At 36.7% G+C, this 14,633-nt stretch overlaps 1 protein-coding gene across 5 annotated transcripts in view; it reads right to left on the bottom strand.

Moving 5' to 3' along the window:
* Window positions 1-504: 504 nt before the first annotated feature.
* ZMAT3 (zinc finger matrin-type 3) overlaps window positions 505-14,633 on the bottom strand; it is a 32,106-nt gene continuing 17,977 nt past the window's right edge. For 4 of the 5 annotated variants that reach the window (XM_087439988.1, XM_087439987.1, XM_087439990.1 and 1 more), the window contains exons 3-6: window positions 13,234-13,353; window positions 10,663-10,829; window positions 10,105-10,205; window positions 505-8,187 (exon numbers count right to left, since the gene is read on the bottom strand). In XM_087439988.1, the coding sequence (XP_087296114.1) occupies window positions 7,976-8,187; window positions 10,105-10,205; window positions 10,663-10,829; window positions 13,234-13,353 (600 nt within the window). In that variant the 3' untranslated portion in view covers window positions 505-7,975. The remainder of the gene's footprint in view (window positions 8,188-10,104; window positions 10,206-10,662; window positions 10,830-13,233; window positions 13,354-14,633) is intronic. The other variant, XM_014783169.2, reaches the window with a different exon arrangement.

The raw sequence follows: 14,633 nt of genomic DNA, 5'->3' as shown, positions 1-14,633 counted from the left end.
TACTTTTTAAAACAAGCATTTAAATTCAAAAGTACATTGCATACAGTAAACCAGAGTGCTTAAATGACCATATCCCAATAATATACTGTACATATAAGCTAATTATAAGAGTATTTTATATGTGAAACACTCAAAAGAGTAACAGGTGTATGCCTTTTAATATGTGTTGATTTCTAGAAGCAGCAGCTATAGCCCTGCTAAGCCCAACTTTTCTCAGAATTTGAAAGGAACACAAATTTTAAAATAGATCAATAAAATTGAGAACTCGCTCCAGTCCCAGGCTAACTCCAGTGATGTAGGGAGGGGGTAATGTGGGAAGCTAGGTCAATTCTACCGCCAGCCCAAGAGCTGACAATACTCTGCATGAGTTCAAGAAGTCCGGGGCAGATTACGTGCAGAGTGATGAATGTGGAACCACAGCCATTGACCATCGACATCAAAAATAACACCTCAGTGCTGACAATGTAACTTTTTCCCTTGCTCTCCAACTCAGAACCAAACAAGTTGCAGACAAGACTCAGAAACTGTTTTATTAAATTGAACACAAAATGCCTGTTATAATAACGTCAAGCCTTTATCAGAAATCAGTACATAAGTGAGGGTACACAGCCAAAATGAGCCATCAACATAAGCAGGGTAAATTTTAAATAACTTTCGAATTTCTATATTCAATATGCTGAAGAAAATAAAACCAAAAGAGCAATTTCAATTTCCCAATTCACAGTTGATTGGTTTTAATCCCACACTTTCGTCATTTCTAGAGCCCCGGAACACAAACAGATTTCCAAAGCGGTGACTGGCACTTAGCCCCAACAGCATACACAGATGTTAAACCCCTGTATGACATTTAGAGAAAATTTTAGGAAACAACCCCAATTTCATACAGTTTTGTTTTTTAGCTATATCCTTTACCAGAGACACTGTTCTAGTGAAATAGCAAAAGCGGTTTTAAAAGTTTGCCATGCCATTAAACGAAGGGTTCTAAAGTCACCCTTGGTTTTTCATGATTTTATTCTCCAATTTAAAACAATAACTGCATTAAAATGCAACCTTAACAGTGAAGGCAAAATCAGTTTGCTTCTGGATCTAGAGCATACATCCAAGAGAGGCAACTTATTGTCCTAGCAAATACAGGGAATGCATTAGAGCAGGATCTGACATCTCTAGTAAGGCATTTCAAAGCAGACACATCATACCCAGACCAAAGGATCATGGTGAGCCAAGGATAGCACAAGGTGAACACCAACGAACACAGAATCAATATGACATTCTTACAAAATGACACACTGATTTACAAAACCACAGAAAGGTACTCAAGTACCAAAAGAAGGCAAAACAACGACCAGCCACTCTAAAAGAGTTTTGTTCCCAGAAATGCCAGATTTGCAGAATAGAAATAAACTTTATATGTGCTTTGCCCTAGGATAATATCATTCGTCCTGACACATGGGGTTACTTTTACTTAAAAAAATATATCATGTAGAGAATATATATGTAATCAGTGATAGAGAACCTTTGTTTTCACTAGTGAGGGGGTCACTTAAGCACTTACATAGAAAGAGAATTGAGTGAATCATGAAGGTCATTTAAATACAAAAAGAAATCTGATGAAACCTGCGTTATTAGTATTCAACAGCGAAGTGAAATTTTTACAACTGCTTGGCTTAATGAGGAACATGACCATGAAAAAAATCCTTAAGTTCAAAGAATCAAAAAATGCCTAAAAATGAAAGTCTAATTAGTAAAAATACATATTTTCATTTCAAGGGCTCCAAAGGAAGTGTTCAGTTATTTCAGAAGCCAGGAATATGAACAAACAAGCACAAGAATATGAATCAGGAATATTGAAGTTTCAATTCTGACTTATGCATTGAATCTTCACGACCTGGAGCAAGTCGCTTAAATTCTTCCAATTTTCTCCACAAAAAATTGACATAAAAATAAAGGCATATGTCAAAATGATTTTTCTAAACAGTACTAGAATAAAGCTAAAGATGGTTACTAAGGCTCACAATTTCAACAACTCATTGTACAGTACAATCATTTTTAATCCTGCTAATTATGGCTAGAGGACGCATGGACAATTACAATTCACATGGAATTCAAAGGCTTTGGATAAATGAATGGTTTCAACTTCCTAAACTACTTAATCTGTTCTTCTAGAGTTGTTTAAAACAGCTAACCATCTATGGGCTTGACTCTTTGCTCCTCTCTACTTTCTGGCAGAACAGGTGACAGTCGTGAAAGGAGATGTGATAACATGGAGAAAAGCAGCAGTAGGTTGAAATGAGGTATAAGCTTATTTAATAAACCCCAATCAGTAATTTACAGTTTCTTAAAGAAGCTGCATAGTTCAGCAAAAATACATCACAAGAAAAGGGGTAAAGAAAGAATTCTTACCATGAAACTTGAAAATGTATTACAACTAAGCAATTAAAATGACCAACACCAGAAAACTTCAGTTTGAAAAGCTGTCTTCCCTCCCTCTAAGCACATACAAAAAAAGAAACTGGAAGGCTAAAGTCCACACGAGAAAAAACTGTACGTTAATTGGCTCAGGTTATCAACTTCATACACTGCTTTTTAAGATAATGCTTAAACAAATATTAAACTCCAGTTAACGACACCTATGCTGAAATGTTTTAAGGGAAATGTATTGTCTGAAATTTACATCAAAATGTATATTAAAAATAAAAACTCCATGGATTGATGGATGAATAGAGAAATGGACAGATACATGGTAATACAAGCATAGTAAAATGTTGATGGTAGAATCTAGTGGTAGATATATTGTGAAATTTTTTTCAACTCTGATGGGTGTTTGAAATTTTTCACACTAAAAAGCGTTGAGGAAAATGTTAATATTTCTATAATAAAACTAATTTAGCAGGGTGTTTTAAAGACTCAAAGTACTCAGACAACTTAGAATTTTAAATTAATTGAGGATGGAAAAATTTTGCTTTAAAAGACCTCAAACCTGATGTGAAGATGCCTTTTTTTAACATAGAGATGAACTAACACAATAAGTATTGTGCAAGGCAGTCTCTTCACACACTTCATTTGCAAATACATAATTCTCTCCTCTCTACAGAACAGACAAGTTTGGAAAAGACCACGGGAATAAAGTTTTTCCAAACAGCAGTATCAAGCTCTTCCCAACCCACCACACTACTCGTCAATACATATAAATGTAACACAGATCAAGGTGAAAAATAATCTGTGACTGTTGCCAGCCCGGGACAATGGGACTCATCTTCAGGGTGTATAATTCCTAATCAATAATGACACAGTTTTACTCTATCAAATTGAGACAGCATTAAGAAAAAAAAAGACGTGGAACACAGAATTCACACAAACCTTCGCTATTCCAAGCTCCTGTTTTATGCATTGCAATTAATGGCAATAATTCTATCAGCTCTTCTCTCTGTGAAATGCTAAAACTTGCTAAAGGCACTCATATTCTGGGCTTAACGGAGACAGGGTCCCATAGGACCATAAGCCAGTATTTTTTTTGGTAGCTACCCAGAAAGGGAGTTTACAAATGATTCTCCCATTCATAATGGGAAGAAAAAGTCCAACAGCTATCAGTAGAAATGTCATATGAGAAGCTATTTACACAGCTATGTGTCCATTCAGATAGATTGATAGTAACAGCTCACAATGTTAGGGGTCCACTGCCAAAAAAACCAAAGCAACAACAAAACACTCAATATTATGTATGCAACTCCTAAACTGGCTGGTAAAAAAAAAAAAAAATAGTGGTTAAGGTAGACTATTTTTTAAACATCTATTCAAAAGCCTGCATTAAATTTTTGCCTATACTGACAAAACATTTCTCTATTTCTAAAGCAGCTGTATTGTCCTTAGTATACGACTCACCAAGTGCTTTAGAGGGTACTTTCAGTCTAAGGTCTGACGTTAAGGAAACAAGAGAGATTAGGTTCCAAATCCACCATCCCCAGGCCTCTCTGTAGAGGACACTGTGCCGAACAGTTAGGTCTCCCCTGACACAAGTGAGACTCGTTTTACATAGGTCACTGGACAGTCCTCAAGCTGTCATTGCTCATACTCCCAGCCAACTCAGGAGTGAAAGAATCATAAATTCCACCGCTAATCCTTCAAATCTATCTACAGAGGAAGATTTAACCAAATATATATGTTTTTATGTATATACAGTCATGAGTCACTTAACAACAGGGATACATTCTGAGAAATGCATTGTTAGGTGATTTCATCATTGTGAGAACATCATAGGGTGTACGTACACAAACCTATATATATAGCCTACTACACACCTAGGCTATATGGCACTAATCTTATGGGACCACCATCGTATATGCAGTCTATTGTTGACCAAAATATCATTATGTGGATCATGACTGTATATGTGTTTACATATAAACATGAAATATATATATATTTCTCCTTTAATCCTTGTTCGAAGTGTAGATAGATAGCTATGAGCAAGTATACTAGGTTTGCAGAACAGCTCTGTAAAATAAAGCGGAAGATTTCATGCTTCCCTTTAGCTGTTTAAGTCAGAGGGACATAAGGTTGATCTCAGATAGCCACAATCCTTCATTCAATCGCAGGGTTTCAAAAATCTGAAATGGTTTTCTAAGTTTACCAACTAATTAGAAAAGCAGATAGTGAGGAAGAGTTGGAGAAGGAACTTTTTTGAAATGAATGGTATAAAAAAATATTCACCTTGCAGAATTCAGTGCAATAACAGACAAGCAGACAAACAACCGTAACAAACAACATGCACATATTTACAAGTTGCAGCACATGATATACAAAGATGAGACCAACAAAGTATTTTCTGGTCAGTGTCGAGTCAAAAGGATTACATGGCACACTCAGTTTTGTAGCTTAACCTTTCAAAAAAACACTTCGAAGGCATATACAATCCAATCTTTTAATTGGAACATGGAATTTTTCCTTTACAACTTCTTGCCCTCAATATCTTAGAATAGTCTCTAGTTGTTATCTTCTAACATTGATTTTGAATGACGACTTACACGAAGATATTCACAGAGCAAAGAGACTTGGATGCTCTGAGTTCTTCTTGCCAATGATCACTGAAATCTACTTTATTTAACTGAAGGTTTTCCGTTGTTTAGGCCTCTGTCCGTCCTTATATACAGCATATAAAAAGATACTAACATGATTCCTGGGGAGCACAGGGTGCAGATCCTAAAGCACATTACAGAGCAGGACTGGACTTCACAAAATGAAACCAACGGAGATCACGTATCACTGACTGCAGAAGTAACAACAGCCTTCTTTAATAGGGAAAAAACACTATCTATCAGGAATGCATCAATATGAGAAATTGTACCATGCAGAGATGAATTTACTTAGGCATTTCCTTTCTGACAACCTCTGTCACCCTTTGTTTCACCTACGAAACACAGGAGAATACTGCAAGGTAACAACCCCAAAACACAACCCGCTGTCATAGGTATCTGTGATTCTTTGGGAGGAATGTGTATGTAACCACTGTAAATGATCGGAACATTTCATGGAACATATCAACTTGCTAGAGTTTGGAAATTAAGGAGTAAACCGAGTATTGTAGGCAATATGGTATCTAAAGTGTCATATGAAACAAACACATAGCTCTTTTTTAGTGCAAAGAAATATAGCAAGTAAGAAGTAACACTATAAATCTAACTTTTTTCTTTAAAAGAAGATGCGTCTATGCATTCCTAACATCCATTAAGGGCACTAGGAGACTGGAAACCTGAATACACAAGGCCAGGAAAAATATCAAGGCCTTAAGTCCACTGCTTTTTGTATAAATATAATGAAATTAAGTGGGGAGAGTGAGAGAAACCCTTCATTTAATTTTATTTGCAAAGGAAAAACTGAAAGTGAATGAATGCCACTTTTACAAAATGTAAATTCTTATCCACAATCTTTTACTATTATCTGAAATAAGGATTCAATGGAATCTTCTCTATGGTATCACATAAAACTATATATACATAGTTTTATATATACGTGTATGTGTATATGTATATACATACATATATACACATACATATCCGTGTGTATGTATATATATACACACACAGAAAGAGAGAGAAAAAAAAGATGAGATTTTTAAATAATCATAGAACCAAGTGGCCAGCACTGTAATATTAAAATCTACCAAAAAATAACACTTAGCAGCAAAATGAATAACCTACTGACCAATAAAATAACCTCTAAATTGCCCTAAATTAGTCAATTGAACTTTATAGATTACTGCAAAAAAGGTTTTTAGATTAAGAGTCACAGGTCTTGATAGAATCTCAACAGAACACTACTTCATGCTTCTGTTTCTGGAAGAAAAAAAATTACTAAACAATTCTACTTTTCAAAAAACCACCACTTCAACAGAAGAGTGACTTCATTTTGTACTAGAGGTTAATCACAAAACTGAATTTTAAATATAGGTCTAGATTGTTCAAAAATTGTTTAGAAATATTAAAGGAAAAGAACGATGATTATAATTTTCCTTCTCTCCATCTCTTTGCCTGTAGAATTCTCAAGGAAAAACAGGAGTTTTATTTTTAATTAGTAATATAAGCAATCAAATGTGAATTGACCATAGTACAAAGACACTGCTCAATATAAACTTACTAGTGAATGTGGCCTTTCAAAAGGAGTATGGATGAGCACTGGTCTTATCCAAGTAAATATAGTAAGCAGATAAAATACAGTTACTGAAAGTTCGTAAACGTGTTCCATTAGTTAATCTAGACATACACCAGAGCTTCTTATTTTAAAAACAAAAACCAAAAATAATACTGTGTAATTATCAGATACCAAAATAATCAATAACGTATTTCTATTATCTTCAAGGAAGCTGAATTATAAAGAACGAAATCAAAGTTCACATATTTTTCTACTAGAAATGATGATACTGAAATTTGGTTAACTTTTTTTAATTCCTCTCTATCTATGAAACGTAAGGCAGTGGTATTTTTCAGGACAGCCAACAAACTAGCAATACAGAGAAGAATCTAAGTAAAATGTAAGGATCAGTTTATCTAAAAAGTCTGCCAAAACAAATACCAAGAGATCTGAACTTATGATCGAGGCCATCATATAAATACATGTTATTATCAATGAAGTAACTCTAAACTGAAAAATCAAATACATCTTTACATTTCCGAAAACCTGTTGAAAAATATTTTTTAAAAAAATATCGTATCTATCTTAAACTTATTGGATATTCAAATGCAGGGCTTGGAAACCCCACAACATGGCTGGGGCATGAAAATGAGCTTATTAGACAAGCTAATTCAATTGGGGGGGGGAAGAAAAGAGGAGGGAAGAAGGTCGAATTTAAATGTGGGAAATCCACAACTGGAAATGAACTTTCGCTGTTTGGAAGTCCACAAGCACATCGGAAGTGTCTGAATCCACGAAAACCTGCACTTCAATAACGGGAGGACATGATAAAGGGAAAAAGCGTGCTGGGAAAGACCGTAATGCAGTTTACAGCACTAAATCCTAATGACAAGGCATTGAGTTGAGGTGGCGGTTCCTAAGAAGCCTTGGGAAACGGAAATCTCTGCCTACCTGTTTTTATGGTGATCTGAAGTGAGAACGCAATAAAATTCTTTACTTAACAGTACATAAAACTAAAGTTGCAAAAGAAGATGAAATTTTTAAATAGTTAAAGCTCTAAGTAGTCGGGCTACTAGTCGACCAGATCGTGGTCAAGATAAAAAAGTTATTTCTCATGGGGTAGGTAGGTCACATGCTTTTAGTAGCTCAACACAACTGACCTGAAAAAGCATTATGACCTAAGAAGCACGTTCTTTTCCCTCCCCAGTTTTGACATCTCATGGTACCACTGCAGGTTACATGTATTAACATTAAGCGGAGGAAGGTGCTCATATCAAAAGGACCACAAGCAGGGCAGGCTGACAGAAGGCAAACAACAGGCAGGCCAAGCTGCTCTACCTGCAGACCATCACTATACATATCCCAGATTCTCCATCTCACTCCTGTACCGCTGTTCCGACACCTTGCTTTTATGTTGCTTGCTCTCCAAATGCTGCCGGAATTCCATCTCTTCGCCAGCCCCAACATTACACATTGAGCAGTAAAACTGGCCACTTGGAGTAACACACATGGCCAGGTCACGTGGAATTCTCTGCCGAGAGCGGGGATTGAAGTAAGGACCTGCTAAGGCAAGCGATAAAAGTAATACACTCACTTCAAAATATTCATTAAGTGAATAACGACGGTCTGATCAATTATCACTGCAATTTGTAATTCTAAGTTCAAATTGTAAAATTCACAGATTCCTAGCTTTAAATGAATGTGAAGTTAATGGATTTTTTTAAATTACAATTTTATACAGGTTCAATCTAAAAAGCTAAAATGATTCCTCTAACTATTGTCAGAAAGGTTATTGTAAAGCCAAAACAAAACTCTAAATGACAATGTCTCTAAAAAGTGAATACAATTTAAAAAGTAATTTAATTTCCAAGCATTATATGAAAAGTTTTATAATCATGCTAATTCTTTAATCTAAAAATTCTAAGACTTGTCCTAAGAAAATATTGAGAATTTTTGCATAAAGATTTATCAACAAGGACATTTATTTCATCAGTGTTTATAAAAGGTTTTATAGGTGGATGTGGGGAAAGGAGAGATCCAAAAATATGATTTGAAAAATTACAGTAATAATGGAAAACTATGCAGTCACTAAAAATGAAAACTCTTTAATTACAGGAGAATGTGAATAAAATATGCTATTAAATGAAACAATACTATCACAAAATAGGATCACATTTCTATTTTAAAGAAGTAATATAGAGATTTAAATGACATATACAAAAATATTGGTGAAATTACTGATAATTTTATGTTCTTTTTATATAACTGCCTTCTTAAGTTGGACCATTAACTTATTAATTGTCTGCTTTTCTCTCCTACTATAATAAATATTTAAGGCTTTTCCCAAAATATTACATTCACTGCATCCTACAAATTTTGATATATTTTTATCACTGTTTGGTTCTAAGAATTTTTAATTTCCAGTATGATTTTTTCTTTGACCCATGAGTTATTTAAAAGTGTTTTAAAATTTCCAAACAAATAGAAATTTTGTGGGTTTTTTATATTTTTGTTATTGACATTTCATTAAATTGTACTCTGGTCACAGAACATAGTCTAAACTGCCTTCTGTCCTAAAGTTTATTTTATCGAATATTAATACAGCTATCTCAGCTTCCTTCCTTTCATCTAATCCTATAATCTTTGTCTTTTAACTGGGACTTTAGTAAATTTACATTTACTGTAATTACTGATATACGTTTAGACTTTTATTAATCATATTACACTGTGCTTTCTATACGTCCCTTTTTTCTATGCTTCTCTTGCCTTTCCAAGTAACTTTTTTTGTTTTTTGCTTGTTTTACTGTTCACATGAATGACCTGTGCTGGTATGTGTATGCACTGGAGGCTGGGGCAAGGGGAGGATGAGGGACTACTCAGTCCTACTCTCCCTACTGAAGATAATCAGAAAATGCAGAAAACATTCCTATAAACTAGTAGTTCTGAACTGAAGGTGTAGATCAGAATCCCTGAGGGAAGCATTTTCAAAACACACACGTCTGTGTCTCACTCTAAATTTACTGATTAAAAATCTCTAAGTCATGGTCTAGGCATGTATATTTTATAAAAACTCCCCAAGTAACTCTTATTCACTACCCTGGTTAAAGACCACTGCTATAATCTTTTTTATTTTCTCCAGTAAACGGGAATTTAACGTGGTGCAACTTTAAACCAAATAACCCATTTTTATAATGCATTTTACATTTCTCAGCTGGCAAATACCAGAAGAAACATAAAGGTACTATGATAAGAGAACTTAAAACATAGACTATGGTTTAAAATCAACATAAATAATATACTAAATGGGAAATAAATAAATATGACCAGAAATAAAAACCAGATTGAAAATCCACTAGACAAATGCAACAAAACAATAGCTAACTCCAAATTCACAGGGCTATCTATTACCATTAAAGGAAATAAAAATAAAGAAGACCATTTGCAGAATGTAGCCAAGATATATGGAAGTCCACAGAGTACCTGAATTATTCTGTACTGCATACATATTTCTCCTATTAGGCATCATCTTATATTCATTCCCTTCTTTCCGGGTCCGCCTTTGACCAGCCTCTGAGGATTCCCTGGAGAAAAGAAATTTTATATATATATGTATATTTTGTGTGTGTGTGTGTGTGTGTGAGGAAGATCAGCCCTGAGCTAACATCCATGCTAATCCTCCTCTTTTTGCTGAGGAAGACTGGCTCTGAGCTAACATCTATTGCCAATCCTCCTCCTTTTTTTTTTCCCCAAAGCCTCAGTAGATAGTTGTATATCATAGTTGCACATCCTTCTAGTTGCTGTATGTGGGACGTGGCCTCAGCATGGCCAGAGAAGCAGGGCGTCGGTGCGCGCCAGGGATCCAAACCCGGGCCGCCAGCAGCGGAGCGCACGCACTTAACCACTAAGCCACGGGGCTGGCCCAGAGAAAAGAAATTTTAAAAGTGAGACTTCTCAACAAGGATCCCTTTCAACTCTTTTTCTCTAAAGACAGCCAGTCTCACACAACACTTTGGCCTCAGAGAAAACGGCAATACCTACGAGAACGAGTTACTCTGAGCTTCTGCCAGCCGCAGCCTCTTGGCATGATTCTTCCCTTGATAGTGAGCCTGAGCCACAGCCGGGGAACTGAAGGAGGCATCACAGAGCTTACAGTAATCGTTCTCTGTGGCCAGGATCACTCTGCCTCCCGGCTTGAAGGAGCCCATCTGACATCAAAGACACAAGAAACAAGGTTAAAAAAACGTGGAGTTTATTCCCTCCTTCTCCTCAAAGTTCCTTCTAAGAGTCGAAAAATAACTCAAGGTTATAGCACAACCACAAGCACTCAGCTATAAGGAGAGGAACTAATTCATTCCAGAAAAAGAAAAGAAAATGAAAGAAAGAAAGGGAGGGAGGGAGGGAGGAAGGAAGAAAAGAAGGAAGGACAGCAGGCAGGCAGGCTAGGAGACACTTAATCATGGTTCTGCATGACAATCACCTACGTATCATACCGATGAATGGCTCACTGCTATCTCCATTGAAGAAATTTTTAAAAAAGAAGTTTAAAAACCCACCATGGAAGATTTAGGGCAGTAAACGTAAGGCCTAACATCACATTACCAGAAAGGGTAAAGTCTGCCCAGAATCCACCAACAAGCATTTACTGAATGCCTACTGTTTACCGGGCTTGCTACCTAATACAGAGGGATATAGACATATATTAAAAAACGAGCCCCTGCCCTCAGAGAGTCTACAAATTAGCTACAGATATAATAGAATTAGAGAAAAATCACCAGCAGATCCAGACCATCGTACTCAGGTTAGGAAACAACAAATTAAGAGAAACCTAACAGAGTGCCTAGAAGATAGTATACACTCAATAAATATTGTTGGGTTAACAAAAAATGACAAACTAGATTTTGGCTAGAGGATAATACTACACACAAGAAAGAGTCTAGCAAGCATATCATATCAGGACCAGCTAAAGGAAATAACACTGTTTCACCTGGAAGGGAAGATTTTCTGGGGACAAGACAGCTGTCTTCAAGAACCACAAAGTGTTATGCTATGAAAGAAGGCTAAGGCAGTTTGCCCAGGAGGACAGAGCCAGCTGAAAACAGTCCCGACAGGGAGCAGCCCTCCAGCTCTAGAGCAGCCTTCAGGAATTAATTCTGTGACAACCACTCCACCTGAAACTCTCTGAGTATTTTCCTGCCCTCTGATTGACTGTTTTAACACATCTCATTTACCCTACAAATCCATGAGGATAGAGGAACAGCTGGTATTGCTATCCAAACTTGAAGTACTAGAAAACTGACAGTCAGAAAAATAAAATTATACAGTGCTGGTTAGGAGTAGAGGTCTAACATAGAAAGAAATTCTTGTTCCACCACTTTATAAAACGTGTAACACCGTGGACAAGTTACTTAGCTTACCTGAGCTTCTAATGAACTTCCAGGTGCGACTGATGCTGTTGGCCCATGGACTACACTGAGTAATAAAGCCAATAGCTCTAAGTCGTTGTGAGCTTTAAATGGAATCAGGGCCCAGGACTAGAATGAGGAAAACGGGCACGTGGCCATGGGCACAAGATTTAAGGAAGCATCAAAAAACTCAGCAATCAAGATAAGTAATATTTTAATGGAATATTTTTACAAATCCAACCTAATGCAAAAAAAATCAATGAAAACAAAATATCAAAATTTTAAATAAAGACAGGATCAGTAACAGTGCCATGCCAAGCCACACTGCAGCCTGAGGCAGACGGAAAATCAGCAATACCTGTCTGTAAGCTTTTGATGTTTTGCTCACCATTGATTTTTTCACATTAATTTTGAATTGTTTAAATATCACATTAAAATATTTATCTTGATGACTGGGTTTTTGACTCCTTCTTAAATTTTATGCCTAAGTCAAGGGCATCCCTCACCTCACCCCAGTTCCAGCCCCGAATGAAGTAATGCATGAAAAGTGTTTAGCAGAGTGCCTGGCATAGTTAAGTACTCAATTAAAGTTATTATTTACGACCATTGTATTGTTCTATGGACAGACAATACTTTAAAGACAGGGTAAGGAGTAGAATCCATATTTCAGAGGCTATTAAAGTGCAGGACTATCTTGCCTAAAACACCTGCTCTATCTTCTAGAGTGAAAGGAACTTGGCTTTCAAGTGTGTGTCATATACCAAAGTCCAGAGAGAGCTTACGCAGGCTCTCTGCCTGCAAGAGGTAGGAAAAGGGCAACCTCAAGAAACTGATCTTGCTGGACGGCAAAATACAAAGTAAATGGGATTAACTGCAATAAAGATATAAATGTTTAAACATCTCTCTTTTCATTCAGGGCTTAGCCTAGACACTCAGGGTCATTTAACCTAGAATTTTGAGAAATGCATCAAGATTCATGAAACAATTCTCTTTCATTATTTGATGCATCACAACCGAAGCCAATGAGAAATCTCAAGGTTCATGGATCTTGGCATGCATTAAATCCAGAACGATAGTTCAAGGAGTTAAAAGCACCAAGTAAAATCTTTCAGGAGTATTTATATACCCTGATGGGCCCATGGACCACCAACTTCACCCATGACCACCTGCGCATAGGACAGCTTCCACCCATATACGCGTGTCTCACCTGCGGAGGGACTGGAGCAGCGGGGGCGGCCACAGCTGCCACGGCACTGCTCACCCGGGCAGGGGGGGGACAGCTGTTCGCTGCATAGTAATTTCGGAGTTTCTTACCATGATTTTTACCCTAGAAGTAAAATGAAATGAGTAATCACCTTGAGGAAAATTTGCCAAATTGAGTTAATCAATGTATTCACTAAAAAAAAATAGAAAAGAAAAAACCAGAATCAATACTAACTACATTTTATTCTTTCAGATAAATGTAACACTGGGATAAACAGACCACTAGCAAGATTCAATTACTAGACCTTCAAGTAAAAAAGTCTACTCTTTGGTTCTAACAGCATGATTAAATTTATCTGGGAAAGATAAAGGAACAAAGCTGAAAGAAATTAATTTCCTATATATTTCTGGAAAAGCATCGCATTTTCCAGTGATCTGTGTCCTCCTTCAACTTGTCACTCAGATGCCACTGCCTAAATATGAATTTCATGAGACTCTGATCTAATCTACTTTATACGTCAGTAATGAAATGGATAATCCAATTATTTTTACAAAAATAGCACTTACAGAGTATCTTTTTACTTACAAAGGACTCTCATGTGCATTAGATCATTTGCTGCGCACAAAAATCCTGTAAGAGGAATTTGTTAATATTATCCACATACGACAGCTGAGGAACTGCAATCCAGACAGTGTGGGGACATGCCCCCTGACACTTCCAGCAGGGCAAGGAGTGAAGCAGAACCGAGGCAGGCCTTCCAAATCCAAAGCGAGGCGCTTTTTCACTATAGCACAATGGCTTCAGGATGCACCGTGCACCTCTATGAAATTGGATTCACCTCTCTCATTGTATTTTAAGTCATTATTCATGTGATTATATTCCTTGAACTGATACAAACTGGTGGGTCAGTGGTCTAAATGCATTCTAAATGAGGGCAAAATAGTATACGATTCCTTAAACTGCATTGTAAAACTCAAACCAGTAGACAAACATTCATTCACCATCTACCATATGGTAAGCCCCAGAAAGAAACAGGACTGGTACACGCTAGAAGACAGATAGGTGAGCAGTTAATTAAAGTAATGAGCTAAGTTCCCCTTTCTGGCTACTGGAATGCCCAAGGTGCTCTTACCATGGTCACAGAGACCTGCAGGAAGTCAAATCCAGTGCGCACGCCTGTGCCTTCATCGTATTCTAACTCTAAGCAGCGTGACACAATCAACACTCCCTTCTACTGTCTTCTATGACTCCCTCTTATCTCCCTACCTCTCATTCTCTAAACACCGCAGTGTCTGAAGCTCTACTCTTGGCCTTCTCTCCCCATCTACACTCAAGCTCTTGGTTAGTTTACTCAGTCTCATAGTTTTAAAATATAATCAATAAGTTGGTGACTCCCCAAGTTA

This window comes from Ceratotherium simum, chromosome 15, assembly GCF_057802395.1.
Source record: "Ceratotherium simum simum isolate JZ-2026a chromosome 15, ASM5780239v1, whole genome shotgun sequence".
Classification (NCBI taxonomy): domain Eukaryota; kingdom Metazoa; phylum Chordata; class Mammalia; order Perissodactyla; family Rhinocerotidae; genus Ceratotherium; species Ceratotherium simum.
This window is presented reverse-complemented; position numbering and strand designations above follow the sequence as displayed.